Here is an 18,650-nt window from a genome sequence, read left to right as displayed (position 1 = left end):
GCAGCAGTGACACAGTGAATCCCAGCACAGAGAGTCATTGTTAAGGTAGTGAGGGGTTGCCTAGATCACCAGCCAGAATCTTAACGCCCTGGGGTGAAATCCTAGTCCCACTGAAGTCAGTGGGAGTTTTGCAGATTTGTACACCTGCCAGTGGCTGGAAAAACTTGATCTAATATGTGCTCCAGTTTTTGATGGCATGTAATTCCTGCAGAGACACGCTGCTATATTTAGCCTTGTATCACCTGGTGCACAAAAGCACAGTCATGTTCACCCCAGTATAATATACATGTGATGTACTTATACTTTTGAATTGGTTCAGCTTTCTGTGCCCCACACATCCATATACTAAGTTTTCCTTAGGAGTTAAGGTAAATATTTCACAAAGGACTCAGCACCACAACCCCAGAGTTAAGGGAGCACTGTCTATCTGACTCCTTGGCAACTGACCAGTTTAAATAGCATTTCCTGAATATTTTTTGTAAATAATTCTTAGGGGAAAAAACATTAGAAGGATCTTCTGCTCTTCTTTTTTAAGAAGGGGCAAACTAACTCTGAAGAGAAATCTACAAAACTGACTGTACACAAATTGTTGTCAAATGCATAAGGTAAACAAACTGAACACAGAATGTCAAACCTCCTCTTACAGTTCTAATAAACTTTTTCTTGCATCTGAAGAAGTGAGGTTCTTACCCACGAAAGCTTATGCTCCCAGTACTTCTGTTAGTCTCAAAGGTGCCACAGGACCCTCTGTTGCAATAAACTTTGTGTTTTTGGAAGTCTAAAGGTACAGAACCATAAGACAGAATATGATTTACAAGTAGCTATTGTTCCTATAAGATCACACAATCACACTTCTTTTTTGTTGTCCTTAAAGTTTTTTATTTTAATTTGTAAAAAGGCACATTAATTATTGAGGCTGCAACAGTTGCGCTGCTTCATCAGAAAGTCATTTTAGTGCTGCTCCCAGACTCCATGCCCAAAGCAATCTTTGAAAGAATTTGAAAGTGTGTACAATTACTTTAGAAGCTCTGTTATTTAAAGGTAGCTTCTCTGTTTCCATTTACAACAGCTTTTCAAGTGAGCATGTTTAGGTCAGACTGAAGTACAGAAGCTTGTTCACATTTAGGCCCAATATTACCTGAAACCCAGCTGTCTCTGGGAAAGCCAAGATCCAAAATGTGGCATATATGTGGGATTGGGGAACTATGCTGCTTAGAGCCTGGCTTAATAATGTTTTGTGGCTGCCAGCTGTTGTCATGCACTTTTCAGAGATCTTCTATGTGGACCTCCTGGTAGAACAAAGCTTTTGTGCTTGATTGGGTTACAATCTAGAATTGTGATAGCTACTGTTACAGCCAGCTGAGAACCTCATGAGGAGATGAGACAAAAAATTGATAGATGGTCAGTAAAAATTAAAGAATTAAAGGGTCATTTATGAATTTTGCTAAGATCATAATCCACAAGGGCTATAGAGATGCAGCACCTTCACAGCTTTGGTAAACAAACAACAAAGTCCCAAGCACAGAGGCCTTCCTCTGGGAAAGGAGAGAATGGAAGGGAGCTACCATTTGACCTGGATCTCACTGAGGGCTAGACTGTGGCTTTGCCACAGGTTCTGTGTATGGAGTGGCAAGCAGCTGCAGTATCCCGGGAGCAGCACACTGAAAGAAATGTGCTTCTCACAGGCCCTGTTCCTTCACTGGTTCCCTCATGCTCAGTCAGGAGGAGGTGAGTAACTTGAAATTGGCCTGTACTTCCAGCAAATTATGACATCTCCCCAGTGGCTCTGCTGCCATCACAACACACTGAGGAACAGAGGAGGTGAAATACAGGCTTCTCCCACTTTTCACCCACCTGCATGCCTGGATCCAGGGTCCGTGTAACCCACTCATGGCCATAAGATCTTTATCCCTCATCCATCCCTGTGCAAGCACATAGTCCCAAGTCAAGGCGGATAGAATGTTTGATACTTGGCTGCTGCCATCTCTGGCATTCACTCTATCTCATCCATCTCCATTCCCTTCCCTTGGTCTCAGCTGACCTGTTTTCTGCCTGTCTATAAATCAACAAATTCCTTTAACCAGGCTGAATGACCACATCCTCCCTCATCTCAGGGTCCTGCGTGTCTCCGGATTCCAAACCTCAACAGCTACTTGTGTTCTGCAGTTTTAGTCTTTGTACTTTTAGTCACAACTGGCTTTTAGTTCCAAAAATAAAAATGACTGTTTTTTTAATTATTTTTAAGCATTTAAAAGCAAGTTGTCTAAGGACACTGTTATTCCCTCGAGGCCTCATTATTGATCAGTTCCATAGAACAGTCTTAGCACCCGATTCAAGGCACTAGGAGTCTTCCCACTGACCTCAGTGGGGTTTGAATCAGGTCCTTTGGCCTCAGCCAACGCACAAGAAGTACTCAGGACATGACAGGATCAGGGCCAGGAAGGCAAAGGCATTTAAACAAATAGGCTGCAACTGAATTTAAAAATCTTTGATTACTGTATTCGTTTCCCAAGTCCAGTCTCCCACCTGCTGTGTCATTGGGCAAATGCAAGTACAATGTGTGCAATGGCACATTTGTAGTTGGGTGTTTGTTTTTCTGCTAAGAGAAACTGGGCCTATCGTGCAGCTAGTGTGCACATGGCATTCCCATTGATTTCAGTGGGAGAGCTGGGTGACAAGTGGCTACAAGATCAGGCCCTGTGTGATATCATCATTCCAGGTAATTACTTTACTCTTCTTACTCTACTTAGACCTGACTTTGCTCGAAGTTTAAAAGGGAGTCAGTGGCACATTGACTGGGAACTGAATCCAGTTCCGTCTCCCTCTCACCTGTTGTAGCCCCTAGACAGCCTGCTTCTCTGTATTTGAGGATGTTATTTGCTCATATCTAGACTTGACTTCAGATGTTAAAAATAATCAAGCAAATATGGGAAGAAAACCTTATTGCTGACCATTCTGCTAGGCTGGGCTTCTGACTAAGGATCATAATCTGTATAATTATTTCAAGGGCATTATGCCAGTCCCCCTTGCATCTTGTTCCCCTAGTTTCAAGAGGCATGTTGAATTCTCTTACATTAGCCTCACAGCACGTATTGCACAAACGTGACAATATCTTGTACATTGCTGTCTACCCCAAGCAACGTATAGGGGATATTTAAGCAGAAAGGGAGAGCGAGCCCTTTATGCAAACTAGCCTGGAATTGTAAATATTTTTATTTCTCCCTTAGGAAATGGCTCGTGGAAGAGAGGAGACAAACATGACCTTGAAGCAAAGCAAGCCTACTCATCCCTCCAAACAGTCACTCTACTGAGGACAGTGAAACCTGAGTTTGAGAGGTTTTCCATGGAAGTGAAAAGTTCTGTTCAGAAACAAGGTCTGAACGAGGATGATTACGTAAGTACTTGATTATGAGCCTAGAGCTTTTAGCATCCTCAAAAACAGGCTCCTGATTAAATCAAAGGTGACAAAGTGTCCTATTCTGAATCCGTCAATAACACCTAGGTTCAGTTGTGAAACTCACTGTTACTTTGTGAACTCTCTCTGGTAAGATGTTTTTCTCCCTGGCTAAAGGAAATTGCTCTTTATGTTTTGTCCACAGTCATCAGGGAGTACACAGTGGGAGGGGCAGGAGAAACAAGGGCTCCACACGTCTCTAGCACTTCCATCGTTCATCACACTCCTTTTATTGATAAAATATTGGTTTGTTCTTGATTTCTGTATTCTCTGTCTCATTCCAGCTCTCCCTTATGCTTTTTCATTCTAGGAAAATGGGGTCTAAGTAGGTTGTGCACTCTTGTTGTATCTGGTAAATTGAACTTTTCTTATCCTTAAGGGGAGTTGTGCCCTACTTCCCAGCTTACCATGCTAAAATTGTCTGTGTGGTTTTAACCATCCAAATACCCACTGGAGGTATTCCACAAATCCTGTCAAGTATTTTAAACCTGGAAGTACCACAGTGCTTCAAAGAGGGAAGTAAAATACTATATTTCTTGTAACCGTTCACCTCTAGAGGAAGATGCTTCTGGGAATTAGTATAGCGTATCAGAAACACTGAAAGGATAGTGCTCTAAGATCATTCCTAGATGTGTCTTCTTTGAGATGAAGATAAGAGGGAGCTCACAGCACAATAAATGCACAGTTGCCTGCATGCTGGTGCAGGTACTTGGCTCCCTGTGAAGGGGGAACTTTCCATGGCCACTAAAAAATCCCTACTGTGGCTAGAAGAGAATGTGACCACATGAGAGCTGAAGCTGATATGGCTCCAGGGGAACATGGTGAGAATGTCAATCCATTGCAGCAACAGGGCCGTGCAAGAACTTTCCCACCATTGCTACTACTGGAACTAAAATTACCACATTTATACAGGAGACCAGTGAAATTGGTAAAGTCAGGAAAAGCTACTTGTTTGATACATTCATACACTATTATGTTTTTATATTGTTTAAAGGATTGGCATTAATTGACTTTTATAAAATAAAGGAAAGCAGAAACAGTAAATATATATTGCTTGAAACTGAGACTATGAGCAGAAACATAAGGTCTAAAACAAAAGCTATGCTAATGTGCATGCTGAGTTAACAAACAGGAGGTCTTTCCTGCAAGGTATTGTACAATATCAGTTGTTTGCAGAAAATCTGCACTCAACCAACCATAGAACAGCTCTTTGAAAATCTATCACCTATTTGTGGTTTTAGGTACTGGGGAGGGTTATTTGGAATGAAAAGCTTTTTTGATATAGTTACCCAGGAGACTTTACAGTCACAGTTTGGGTCATAATTCCAGTCACCAGCAAGCATGCAAATCAGATTGAAACATGCAAATCCAGATTGAATCCTGGAAAGCCTGGTTCACACCTTACTGCTACAATGAAACAGAAAGCATGACTGAGTTCAAATAGTGCTCCAACAAAGGGCACAGGAGGCCCATTCAGATTTGCACATCTTTGTGGATGAAGTTATGACAGCACAACTCCCATAGGACATGGGGATAATGATGCCTTCCAAGGAACTTTGAGATCTGTTAAGGAGAGTGACAAACCCTGATTCCCACCAACTGGAACTGAAGACTTGCCCAGGTAGCCCCACCAGTCAAGAGCAGCCAGGCTAATGTTCAGAAAGCAAGAGCAGCCAAATGGCTAGGAGAGCCAATGAAGCCAGGAGCACGAATGTTATCTATCCAGCTCACAGGCGGAGGTGGGTGAATTAGGGAGGACAGTTTGGAGTAAGAAGGAGAGGCACTCTGTGGTTCTGTAGGACATGGAGCCCACTTCAAAGATATGTTTGGAGGACCATGCGTGTATCAATTCAGTGTTGTGTTAAACACCTGGCTAGAATTACATTGCCAACAAAATATGAGTCCCATTATAATGTGCAGAATTAGCACAATGCATGTGAGAGATCAGCAAGCTCCCTCATGCTGGCAAACAGATGAGTTTTTTGTTGGCTAATTTATTCTCCAAATAGGAGATTCCCTGTAAATACACCCATGTTGCCAACTTTCTTTGTTCACTTTTATCAGACCTAGCTGCTTGAGCAGTCAGATCTCAGTGTTGATAACATTCATTAGTCGCTCTCCACAGTACAGAGTCAGGTGACCCCAAAGCTCTCTTATATTTTGCTCAGAAGGGGCTCAGAGCTACAGGGAAAAGGGGTGGGCTTCAAACACAAGTTCAATGTGTACTGAAATTGTACTATTACTTACTGTGCTATACTAATCTACTCAAAAACCTTCCCACATCAGTTTATCCTCATGATTTTTTTAAAAAATAAACAATTTTAAAGGGATGCTACCAGGTTAAATATCATTGTGTCACTAATATCCAAGAGCAATAAAAAATGAACAGTTTTTAGTCTAATTTACTACCATTTGTGATACTATTTATTTTTTGCAGTCACTCAGCGTGGGCAATGAAAACAGACTAGTCAATTCCCCCTATTTGATTCTCATGCACTAGCACACTACAGCAGTGACTGGGTTGCAGACACCACAGACAGACACTGCAATCAATTGCAGACACTGTTACAATCCAAGCAATTTTTTAAAAATGTAAATTAAGAAAAGTAACATTTTGTAAAATTGTGAAAGAAGAAAAAGCAAAACAAAAACTAAGGGCCTCATGGCCCAGCCCTCTTCCTACCTGCATGGAAGGGAAAGGGGATGCCAGCTTCACTGTATGCTGGCCCTTGCTACTCCAAGAGAGTTTCCCTCGGTGGAGGCTTCCCAGCATTCAGGCTCTGTCGACTGGGAGGAGGTGGGGATGTCTCCACTCTACTGGATTTTTCTACACATGAAACCTACTGGGGAAGGTGGGCATGTTACTGCAGGTAGAATATTGCCTGCAGTAGATTACAGGGGTGAGCAATGGGTGTTTGAGTGCAAGCCTCAGCTTCTTCTGCATATGGCAAACCATGTGTCCCAGTGTAAATATCCAGGGAAACTCTGAATTGTAAAACAGAGTTTCCACTTCTCTGTGCTGGGTTTTCCAGCGTATGGGAGAATGAAGCTCTAAATGGGTGACTTAATTTATCTGACAGTGACTCTGACAAAAAGAGATTCATTAATACAGCATCTTGTCCTGAACTCTTGCCATTGTAAACTCCAATGGCATTATTACACTACACAGAGCATAATAAAAATGGAGAAAACATAACAGCCAATAGAAAGGATAGAAAAACAGGGGGGGCAAAGCACATAGCAGTTCTCAGATTGGTGGACATGTTTGTGGCCGGTCGAGAGCTAGCAGCTCACATGGCACTGTCCCTCCTTGTTTCCAGCTGGTACATTGCACAGAAAGAAGCTAAAAATACACAAAACCTTCCTGATGTTGCTTTTCCATGTAAGTAGTTGCTAAGTAGCATCCCTATAATCAAGAATGGTCCGTGCCAACCTGACTGTGCGGAGGTGTGCAGGAGACAATCTCGCTGTTAGGATGAAGTCCAAAAGGTTTGGGAATCCTTGTCCTGGATGAATTTCTTTAAGCAGTCTTTAACTGATCACTGGTGACAGTCAGAGAAGCAAGTGGTAGAGAGAGTTTTTAGGAAGGCACTAGACAATTGGTTCCCAAACTTTTTAATAAAGCAACCCGCCAGCTGCATCGTGTCTTTTATTTATTTATTTTTTTTGACCGAAACCCCAGCAATACCATCCTAATTCCAGCCTGGTGCCGAGAGGAGGCTGTTGGAGAATGAGCCCACCCTACACTCCTGTCCCATGGGACTGGGCCTCGCTCCCCATTCTGGTGTTGGGGCCTGGTGCCTAGCTTCTATTTATCTACCTAAATAACAGAGATTCTTCCCCAAAAGCCCAGCACCCAACATGCAGCTTTTAGAAAATATGGCCACTTATTTTGGTGTCTAAATGGGAGCTGAGCTCTTCTGATAATCTGGTCTCCAACCTCAATCCTGCTACCCATTGCCAAACTCCAGTTGACTTCAGTAGGTGTAGGCTTAGCCCCTAGCGCAGGCTTAGCTCCTGTAGAAGTTTATCTGGAGTTGCTTGGGTATGGGCTATGGAATCAGGCCGTTAGTAGTTGAAACTTCTCAATAATCCATCTGGAATGGATAGTCAGAATTAGGGACAGTAAAGCAGCCTAACATTACTAGCTAAGACATTGCCTCTGTCATCCTCTGGGAGCTAAACAAGGTATCAGTCAGCTACTCACAACATGCTCTGAACACTTGTAGAATGATTTGAGATGCTTGGATTAAAGGCATAACATAAGAGCTCTAAGATAAAGGTGCTAGAGACAGCAATGGGAATGGTTTATCTGATATCAGCATTTGCAACTGTCTCTGTATTGGGGTGAGAATAATTCCAGACAGACATGTTGGTTAAAAAAATGTTTAGCAAGAAACAGTGTTTCAGTTAAAGTATATGCACAGTCCATTTTTTATTAAATAACACTAAGCACTTAATGCACTGGCTTAAGGCTTCAGTTTGAAACTTCTTAATACTACCTCTGTTCCTGACTTGGGGGCAGAATTCAGTAAATGCTGTTTTTATATCTAACCCAGTATTCTGAGCTGGGATGATTTTATAACTTTGGATATTTGCTCTTTTGAGGTTAGCAGGCCACCCATAGCTTGTTTTTTCTTCTTATTTAAAAGCTGAAAATTTAACTAATTAAATAAACATTCCAACTGTATTAACGGCACAGCAGCATTGTTTGTTGGGAAAGATGTGTGGAGTTTTTTCTTATCCACTGTCCTCTTCCCAACACTCACAATGAGCACCAGGAAAAGGAAATTGAAGTTCAATTTGCCTGCAAAGCTATCTCACCCAAAGAATGTGAACAAAGTCAAAGCTAAATACGTTATTTAGATCAGCTAGACACTACCTTTTAAAAAGCGACGATCTGTTATTTGTAAGGGTTTAAGTCTTCTAAATGAGAAATGGCCCAGAAGGGAAGCCTCTAAAGCAACTTTTAGGGCTTCACCAATTATCTACAAAAGCTATGTGGGAGGTAGCAGTAGTCATAAAGTTTATCACTTCATCCGTAACTTCCATGCCAGACTCTTCCCCCATGTGTATTGCCTTACATCATCCTTTAATTGGGATTGTACACGCACAAAGATTAGGGAGGGGGGAAGTAAGCAATTCAGTAAAGTCACTGAGAGAGACAGGAAAAATATAACATATTCAATGGTGTATGTCCCATTTGTCTTTCTCAGACCCAGCCAGGCAGGATAAATGCACAGGCAGGCTTTTGTGTCTCTTTTGACTGCATTAGAATAGGAAAGGGTTTGGAGGGAGGGGGGTTATGCCTCTGCCAGGGAATAATTTGTTCAAATGAATAGGTTTATTCAGCGCCTAGAGTGCTTTGCTAATTGTGTTTGAAAGAATAAAAGCAAATCTCATGTTGCTTTTAGTAGCAAGAAAAAAAGAGTTCACATGCCATCTTTTTAATAAGAAAATTAATTCTGTCAACGAACATAATTAGGAATTTGGAGCCCAATTCTATGTCAATTGAAGTCAATGGGAGTTTTCCCACTGATTTTAATAGGAGCAAAGTTGGACTCCTGATTGCTAAGTTTTCTGGGTTTAGTAGCTACTCCAGTTTTTTTAATTAAAGATATTGCCTGTACTGCTTCCCTAATCATGGGAAGGACTAATCTCTTGAGTATATTTGGTTCTTAAACAAAAAATACTGAATATTAGTAAGTTGATGAGTGCCAGAAAAGATAAGAAAAGACATGAATTAGTTTTCCCTCTTACTGTTGATGTCTGTTTAGTTTTTCTGCGGGAGCGGGGAGAGCAGAGAGTGTCTCAGGTTATTTTTTAAGTTGTTCAACTGAACCAGTTAGTACAAAATTTTAGTTATGACTTACAATAAGAACATTGGACTCACTGGAATGTACATGTTTAGCATTGCTAGTCTTATATACTTGTATATTTCCCATAGGTCTCCAGTCTTTTTACTTTGGTTTCACAGATAGTCACATTTCATTTTAGTAAACAGACATATGTATTTGCCTCTATGAAATATTAGAATGCAGGCAGGATATTCTTTCTTTAAAATACTCGCCAGATATATATTATATTCCACTAACAAGAAGTTAAGATGTTGAAACTTGCAGGACCTCTTAAAGGTCTTTGTGCATTATGCTTATTGCATTACCGAAAGCTAATATTGGGCCGTATCCTGCTCCTATTTAAATTCACAGGAATATTGCCATTGATTTCAAAGGAGCGCAGGATTGGGCCTGTTCTCTTTGAACTAGAGCAGATCGAGCATGTATAGCTCATTTTGCACAAACTGACATTTAAAAAACCCCAGAGCATTCACTAACTGACTTTTCTAGAAGCCAGTAAGTACATCCACTACATTTCATAGTCCCAAAGTAACGTACGAAAAATAACATTCAACTGGAAGTTCTTTATTTAATGGCACAAATGTCTAAGCCCAGCAAAAATGAGGTCATTTGAACAAAAAGTCTTCGGGGATTTAGGTGATAAAGACCTCAGCAGCAGGAAATATGGTAGCAAATAGCAATCCAGTGCCAAAAAAAGAAGCACAAGGTGGCCGTTTGATCCCTTTTTTCCCCAGGATAGAAGTGCTTGTCTCAATGGGTATTCAGAGATGTTGCAGCCCTGGGGGCTCACATTCCAGCTACTGGAGAGGATTGCTTTTATGAGCAGAGCTGCAGTCAGCTATGTTGGACTAAGATTTCAGCATGAGAGAATTTACTGGAGTCAAATAGTTTGAGGTTGTTTTTTGTTTGTGTTTGTTTTTTTAGAGATGCAACAGAACATGTTCAGTTGCAAATTATGGCCTTGACCTTCAAATCTGCCCATGTGGGCAGACCTGAACACCCATGATGAGGCCCAAATAGAGACAAGAGGCTACCTGTGCTGAGCCTTTAGGCACTCTGGGCTAGATCCTCAGCTAGTAAAAAACCAGTGTCCACTGATTTCAGTGAAGCTAGACTAAATTACACCAGTTGAGGATCTGACTACCTGACAGAAAGGGGAGGGGAGGCTGCAGTGGGGTCAGCCACCTCCCATGCACCCCCTCCTGACATTGGGTCATATTGCAGGCAACCTACCTCAGTTTCCCCTTCAAGGGGCTTCTTAAACTCCACACAGGCTTTTCTCACCCATTCACCACCCTTTCTTGGGGGTCTGAGTTTAGTCACATAAATAAAGTTTCAAAATAAAACTCAAAGTTCCAAAACACAGCCCGTCAGTTTTACCCTCTGGTCAGGTCACTCCCAGGCTTTTCCTGCCCATAATCTGGTTGGAGCCTCAGGTTTCTGGCTTTGACTTCCCACTCCAAGCCCCTTGGTATCAATAGGGTAGTCATATTTAATGCTCCCAAAAAGAGGACACTGCTGGAGGGGGAGAAGGAGATGGAGGGGCGGGTACAGTTGGGAGGTACCTGCAGCAGAGGCACTGGAGTTCGGGGGCAGTGTCGCTCCCTGTCACTGCAGCTGGCACAAGCCCAGGATGCAGCGACAGCCATCAGTCAGCGACTCCCTGTGGGAACTTTTCCCAGGGAGGGGCCTGGGCAGGCACGATCCCGCAGTTGTGGCTTGCAGGGGAGGGACCAATTGAGAAGGGGACCAATCGGGGCTCTTTTTGAGCTGCCACTTATCTGCTCTGCAAAAACCTGGGACATTTCCTGTTATTTGAAAAATCCCCCCCAGACAGAGAAAGGAACTCAAAAAAGAGGCCAATGTCTGGGAAAACCCAGTCATATAGTAACCCTATTCAGGGTCTTTCCTGCTGAAGCCTTTCTCACTTCCTACAATGTCCTGAACTTCCACTTTCACTGTAGCAACCTGCTATCCTTTGTAGGGAATTACCTGATCCAATCCAGGGGTGCCTCTTCAGTAGTCCAGGTTGGCTATCCCTAAGCTCTGCAGCATTTAGAGGGCAAGCCATCTGTTACAGGGGCGTTCTAAGAATAAATAGATATTATTGGTCCTATCCTGTGTTTGTGATGTTATGCCACATGAACATTTTTATTTACCAAGCGCTGACTGGGTGCTCAGTGCAGTTGTACAAATCACAGAGAGAGATCCAGTCCCTATCTCAGAGTTTATAATGTAAGTCCTTGATTCTTCTAACACTTACATAAATAGTCCCGTTTAATTCAACAGAACTATTCACAGGTGTAAAGTTACTGACATGCAGGATTGGGACCTAAGTGAGCAGGTGGAACAATATAAACATAGCCAGCCCTGGGTGAAGAAGATTAACATAGAAGGATGCAGGTTTGTTGTTGTTTTTTAATAGCTAGGTAACAAGCCTACCGACTTAGGTGGGTTAACATGATTAGCTTGGTAGAAACAATATATTTTTAGGATGGATTGTGTGAATAAAGAGGATGAGAGTTCTTATGCATATGAGGAATGGAGGGAAGTCTAGGAATCCCAGTAGATCTCCCCCCTTGAACAGAATTAGAGTACTAATAACCTTGTAGGAGGAGTCCAAAAGTGAAACAAAAGGCTTAGTTCATTCCAAGAGGAAAACCTAACATATGAAGAGAGATTGATTGAAAAGACTGGGATTGTTTGCTTCAGAGAAGAAATGAATAAGACGGGGCATGAGAAGGACGTCCAAAACTATGAGATGGCTCAGACATTTCTATTCAGCCTTCCTCACAATACCAGAGCAAGGGGACAGTCAATGGAAGTAATAGGCAGAACATTCAAAACTGATAAAAGGAATTATTTCTTTCACCAAATTTTCAATTATCCAATTAGCCCATGGTGCTCATTGCCACAAGATACCATTGAGGCAAGAATTTAGCAGAATTCCAGAGAGGACTGGATAAATAAAACATATTGACTGGTATCCAGGAATTAAAAAAATAATTTTAAAGTATTTGAAAATGGAGACATAAATAACAGCAGCCTGAGGGTTTGCATTAGCTACCTGCCATCAGGTTTTGCAAGTAAGTATGCACATTTACTCTGGTATTTAATAAAAACCATTCACCATGGCAACGCTTGCATTAGGTGAGCTCTTCAGATGCAGAGAGCATTCTTAAAGCAACTCACATACCCATATAGCTAGAAAGTCTTAGAATAGCAGTGAGACTTGAACACATGCTGTAGTATTTTAAATAATCAAACCCAAGGCTTGTTAGGTTTTTTCCCCCCTCTTCTGAAATGGTGAGAGTGGCCATACCCAGGACAAACCTCAGTACAATGAAATCTTCCAACTGACTAAATTTGCAGAGCATAATATGAAGCTAACTTTATTTTTTCATTATCATCATAGAGAATGGTACCCTCTCTATAGAATATTTTAAACAACCTATAGAAATCAATAGCAGGAAGTCTTAGACTGCACTGAAAACAAATTCTCTTCTGGGTAGCCTTTCTTAAGCTATGGTCTTTACACCTGGCTGTAAATTGGCTCTTGTCTTACCTTTATGTGTCAGGTTTTGCCTAGCCACTTTCAGATGTCATCAGCCTGTACGGAACAAATGTCCTGTATTTATTTAAAGGCTTATCTTAGTAGAGTTGACTTCAGTATGAACATTCCTACGGCTCCCCAATAGTGATCTTTCTCCAAATTTGGAGGTTTTACTCATTCTAGTATGAGAAGTACTTAGAAACAACCCAAAAGGTATGTAAAAATCGAGTATTTCAAATGAGGTGGAGTGGTTTTGTGATAAAATCAGCAGTCCAGGACCCCAACATATGTTACATGTTGTGTACAAGGTTCGAATGGCAAACATTTAACAAAAAGTGCCCTCCCTATTTGTCCTATGCTGCATTGATTTGAACCAGTTAACATATCTTAACAATTGGAACTGAGTCTTTTAGATTTTCAGATTAATTATTATTCTAAAAAACTGGCCTGCTCCTGCAATTTTGAATTTTTACTTAGGATCTAATAAAAGCACTATTCGTTGGGTTACTAGATTATCTTACTTTTCATCTGTAGCCAAAATGCACTAATGGTCACATTATAAGCCATTCAAACCTCTTACCATTAAAATGTAGGCATTCACAAAGCCAGTGTTATATGCTGCCTTCATAGACTCTCAGTAAGGTGACTAGACTAATGTGTTTGAAACAAAAGAATTTCTTCAGCTGGATTGGCATTCCTCTTAATTTTTTCCCTTAGACTTTGCCCATGTGGGTAAAAATATAACATCTAAATATAGTCTTGTGCTCAGTGTCTTCATTACAAGAGTCAGTAAAGATTTTGTTAAAAGAAGAGCTGAACATTTGAAGATATGAAAAATGCTTCATGCTTTAAGTCACAAAAACACTTTTTCTAGTTATGAATCCTTTCAATAGTCATTTGACAGTAATGTTACACTTTGCACCTCGGATCTAAAAAACTGTTTTATAGATACTAATTTATAGAGTTGGTCAAATATTATTGACTGAATACATTGTTGAGTGAATTTCACCATATTTACAGGAAAACATTATTTGACCTATAATATTTTCAAGTATTTGGCAAGCTCTATATCTAGTTTGATTATATTAATGAATACTTTGATGAATAAAGGCAAAATTAATCTAATAATTTATTCAATTAATAATTTATTTCCAGTGTCAAACAGTGCTACTGATTAGTTAAGCCTGACAACACCTCTGAGGTAAGTAAACACTATACTATAATATTACAATAACTAAGCCACAGAAAGATAAAGTAACCTGTACATGATTACATCACGTTAGTAAGAGAGCTAGAGAAAACTGGGAATAGAAAATCTAGGAATCCTGGGCGAAATCCTGGTCCCATGTAAGTTAATGGCAAAATTCCCATTGATTTCAGTGGAGCCAGGATTGCTCCCCTGATTCCCAGACCCCTGCTCTGACTGACATTCTTGACAGTTCTGGAGGATAATGAGACCTGTGATGTGTAGCAGGGGTTTTCAACCTTTTTCTTTCTGCGGCCCCCCCCAACATGCTATAAAAACTCCATGGCCCACATGAGCCACATCAACTGTTACTCTGCATGTAAAATGCAGGCTGGCATTAAGGGGTAGCAATCAGGGCAACTGCTCAGGGACCTACGCCCCAGTGCCCCCATGAAGCTAAGCTGCTCAGGCTTCAGCTTGAGGCCCAGTTGGCAGGAATCGGGGCAGTGGGGTTTTGGCTTTCTTCCCTGAGCCCCAGTGAGTCTAATGCTGGCCCTGCTTGGCAGACCCCCGGAAACCTGCTCGTGGCCCCACAGGGCCCCTGGTTGAGAACTGCTCATGTGTAGCCAAGGGATTTACCTCCTTCCTTAAGGGCTTGGTCTGGAGCACACTGAAGTCAATGGCAAAGACTCCCATTGATTTCAGTAGGCTTGGGATCAGGCCCCAAATCTGCTGAAGCAGGGAGTCTTATTGCCCTTATGCATTTAGTAATCTTAACTCAAGGAATAGTTTTAGGTTATATTTTTGATGCCATTTGTTTGGTATGTTGGCAGCAGGCAATTAGTGGAAATTTAAGACTATATTTTAGATAATGAGACTAAAAGAATGCCCTTGTAAAAGGTAGAGTAAGCAATAAATAAATAAAACAGTGGGGAACCATTATAATTATTGTGCTGGAGAGATTCTTCCCTGTACTTGTATGTCATTTTCCATTCTGTTATACTCTGTTCTGCATTTTACTGTGTTGCTATCCTGCAGCTTAGAACGGAAATGGGTTTATACTTTAATTCACAATTGTGACAAATGAGCAACTTGTGGTGTGCCAGCTAGATGATGAGTAAATTAACCACTTAATGATTGCAAATGAAAAATGAGGAAGAAATAATCATAGAAATGTAGGGCTGGAAGGGAACCTCAAGAGGTCATCTGCCCCCAACACTGAGGCAGGACCAAGGAAATCTAAACAATCACCTGTCAGGGATTGATCTAACCTGTTCTTAAAAACTTCTCGTGATGGGGATTCACAACCTCCTTTGGAAGCTTATTCAAGTAGTTAACTATCCTTATAGTTTTAAAGTATTCCTAATATCTAACCTAAATCTTCCTTGTTGAAGATAAAGTATATTACTTCTTGTCCTACCTTCAATGGGGCATGGAGAACAATTCAGAGTCCCCTTTATAATAGCCTTAACATACCTGAAGATTTATCAGGTCCCCTCTGTCTTCTTTTCTCAAGAGTAAACATGCCCATTTTTTTTAAACTTGTCCTAATAGCTCAGGTTTTCTAAGCCTTTTATCATTTTTGTAGCTCTCCTCTGGACTCTCTTCAGTTTGTCTTCATCTTTCTTAAAGTGTGGGGTCCAAAACAGGACACAATACTCCAGCTGAGGCCTGACAAGTGCTGAGTAGACTAACTCTGCTGCAGGCCCTGACTCCTGACACTTTCATCTAGGCCGCATTTCCCTATTTTGCTTATGAGAATGTCATATGGGCCCATGTCAAAAGCCTTCCTAAAAATCAAGATATATCATGTCTACTGCTTCCATCCATCACCTAGGCAAGTAACCCTTTCAAAAAAGAAAATTTAGGTTGTTTTGGCATGATTTGTTTTTGACAAATCCACATTGGGTTTTTCTTTATCACCCTCTTATCCTCTATTTAACTTACAAATTCATTGTTTAATAATTGTTCCAGTATCTTTCCATGTATCAAAGTTAGGCAGACTGGTCTATAATTCCCTGGGTCCTCTTTGTTCCCCTTTTTAAAAATAGGTACTGTGTTTGCCCTTCTCCTGTGGTCTGGGACCTCAGCTGTCCACTGTGAGTTTTCAAAGATAATTGCTAAAGGTTCTGAGATTCTACTTCAGCAAATTCCTTAAGTACCCTAGGGTTAATTTCATCAGGCCCTGCCAACTTGAATGCATCTAACTTATCTAGTTATTCTGTAATATGTTCTTTCCTTATTCTGTCTTGCGTTCCTCCTCCCTTGTTGTTAATATTAGTTGTGTGCAGCATCTGGTCACAATTAACATTTTTAGTGAAGACTGAAGCAAAATAGGCATTAAATACCTCAGCCTGCTTGGTGTCATTATTAGCTCTCCTTCCTGCTGAGTAGTGGACCTTTAGTTTCCTTCTATTCTCTTGCTCCTAATGTAGTTATAGAACCTCCTCTTATTGCTTTTTATGTCCCTTGCTAGTTCTAACTCATTTTTTTCCTTAGCCTTTCTGATTTTTACCCTGCATCCTTTGCTATTCTTTTCTACTCATCTTTAGCAATTTGTTTAATTTTCTGCTTTTTGTAGGATTCCATTTTGATTTTCAGATCATTAAAGAACTCCTGATGGAGCCATATCTGCTTCTTATGACTCTGCCTGTCTTTTCTTCGTATAGGTATAGTTTGCTGTTGTATCTTTAGTATTGTGCTTTGAGAAACTGCCAGCTCTCCTGAACTCCTTTTTCCCTTAGATTTTCTTCCTATGCAACCCACCTACCATTTCTCTGAGTTTAATGAAGTCTGAATTATGAGGAAGAGATAAATGAAAAGGGATGTTGTGTTTATATTTTTTCCTCTATTAAATGACAATAACCTACTCAGAATCCCTAAATTCTCTGGAATTTGTGTAATTTTGTTATAGCTTACTACCAAGTGTTTTTTAATGTTGTTTTACTATAATTTTTATTGAACAGTTAGTCAGGTTCTGACCCAAGTGTGGTATTAAAACATATAAAGAGTTAGTTATAGTGGGTTAAATACTGCCCTAAATCCACATGCAGAACTCTCATTGATCCTGAGTTCCAGGTAGAACGTGCCCCAGTATTTGTTGTAGATAATATGCTTGCTACTTGGTATTAATTATCCTTTTGTCTAGGAAGAACAGTAATAACAAATCACCAGGCTTACCCTTTACCCCAGTGGGCTGAGGTAACCCGTCTCCCAGTGCCAGTGGACAGCTACATTAATGGAGGGGATGACAGGCAGCATATGCATCATCTCCTTCCTGGGGAAGGAGGTGATTAGCCAAGGGGAGAGCATCTTAAAACTGTGTCCAAGTTATAGAGAAGCACTGTTAGTCGAGGCTAAATCAGCTCATCTCTTGGGCTTCCTGGCCAGCACTGCCACCCCCCAAACAGCAGGGATTGCTAGAGCCTTGTGCCATTGCAACCCCCCCACTACAGCTAACTTTTTGCAGCTGAGGTGCATCAGTGGAAGCCAGCAAATCCCAGGACTCAGTCATGCCTGGTTACATTTTCCTTTACATACGTATTGCTCTTATTGCAGGAAATGTAAATGTCATGGATTGCATTCCAGTCAGAATATTGACTATTAATCGTATAGTGTGTTTGGAGTGCTATTCAGTACTGCTCAGCGATATATAGTGGAGCAGAAATCACTTTTGGTTACACTGGAGAAAATGTCTTGTTCCAACTGTGCCTGGAGAAGGTTGGGCATGTGATGTGCCCAGGAATGGAAATGGTGGGTAGCCTTCCCTTTCTGGGAGAGGTGCTTTTCGAAATTCCATTTATATAGAAAGATGTCCAAGGTGGAACTAGAAGCATTTCTCTATGATATTTGTACATCCCCCAAATAACGTAGTATTTGGAGCACTTCACAATCTTTAATATACTTATTCTCACAGCACCCCTGTGAAGTAAGAACATGCTCTTAGCCTCATTTTACAGATAGGAAACTGAGGCACAGAGCGACAGGAAGTCTGTAGCAGAGCAAATGATTGACTCTGGGCCTCCCAGACTAGTGGTGAAAACACTGGGCCATCCTTCCCTTCATTTGACTCCACCTCCTCCAGGGAAAAGGTATGAAAAGGCGAACACCAAAAGGAAGATTATTTTCTTTTCTGTTGTTGTGAGGGAGTTGCTGAATGGATCAGACCTATGGTGAATATTGGAGTGGCACTAAGAGCAGGGATCTTGTTTTAAAACGTCTCTGACACAATGCCTAGGCAGCTGCTTTGCTGTGACCTCTGCTTACTACATTTTAGTTCTCACTGTTGCCATGAGCTCTCCCTTCTGGTTCTTGTATCCACCTTTTCTCTCTTGACTTAGATTGTAAACTTTCTGATCAGCTTTTCATTATGTACGTGAACAGTACCTTGCACAATGGTACCCTGATTCATCACTGGGGTTTCTAAGTGTTACTACAATACAAATAGTAGGAAAGGGGGGGAGAGAGAGAGAGAGAGAGAAGAGGCAATTTCCTCTCCTCCCCACCCCCATGGCCAAAAACAAGCCATCCCTCTGAGGGTTAAAAGAATGCTGCACCTTAAGAGTTTGCTGTGTTAAAGATCTTGGCTTTGTTTCTCTG

General features: G+C 41.1%; 1 protein-coding gene and 1 long non-coding RNA gene across 7 annotated transcripts in view; one reads left to right on the top strand and one right to left on the bottom strand.

Moving 5' to 3' along the window:
• Nucleotides 1-18,650, bottom strand: part of LOC112058777 (uncharacterized) — a 121,424-nt gene that overhangs the window by 5,640 nt on the left and 97,134 nt on the right. The window contains exons 4-7 of the long non-coding RNA XR_010602136.1: nt 12,878-12,922; nt 11,305-11,399; nt 6,138-6,996; nt 691-778 (exon numbers count right to left, since the gene is read on the bottom strand). This is a non-coding gene — a long non-coding RNA (uncharacterized LOC112058777). The remainder of the gene's footprint in view (nt 1-690; nt 779-6,137; nt 6,997-11,304; nt 11,400-12,877; nt 12,923-18,650) is intronic.
• The window catches only part of NPR3 (natriuretic peptide receptor 3), a 58,768-nt gene that overhangs the window by 10,001 nt on the left and 30,117 nt on the right, over nt 1-18,650 (top strand). For all 6 annotated transcript variants that reach the window (XM_005308231.5, XM_005308230.5, XM_065598837.1 and 3 more), the window contains one exon: nt 3,228-3,394. In XM_005308231.5, the coding sequence (XP_005308288.1) occupies nt 3,228-3,394 (167 nt within the window). The remainder of the gene's footprint in view (nt 1-3,227; nt 3,395-18,650) is intronic.

The sequence above is a fragment of the Chrysemys picta genome, chromosome 6 (assembly GCF_011386835.1).
Source record: "Chrysemys picta bellii isolate R12L10 chromosome 6, ASM1138683v2, whole genome shotgun sequence".
NCBI lineage: Eukaryota > Metazoa > Chordata > Testudines > Emydidae > Chrysemys > Chrysemys picta.
Note: the sequence above shows the minus strand (reverse complement) of the source record. Positions and strands in the feature narration are given on the sequence as shown.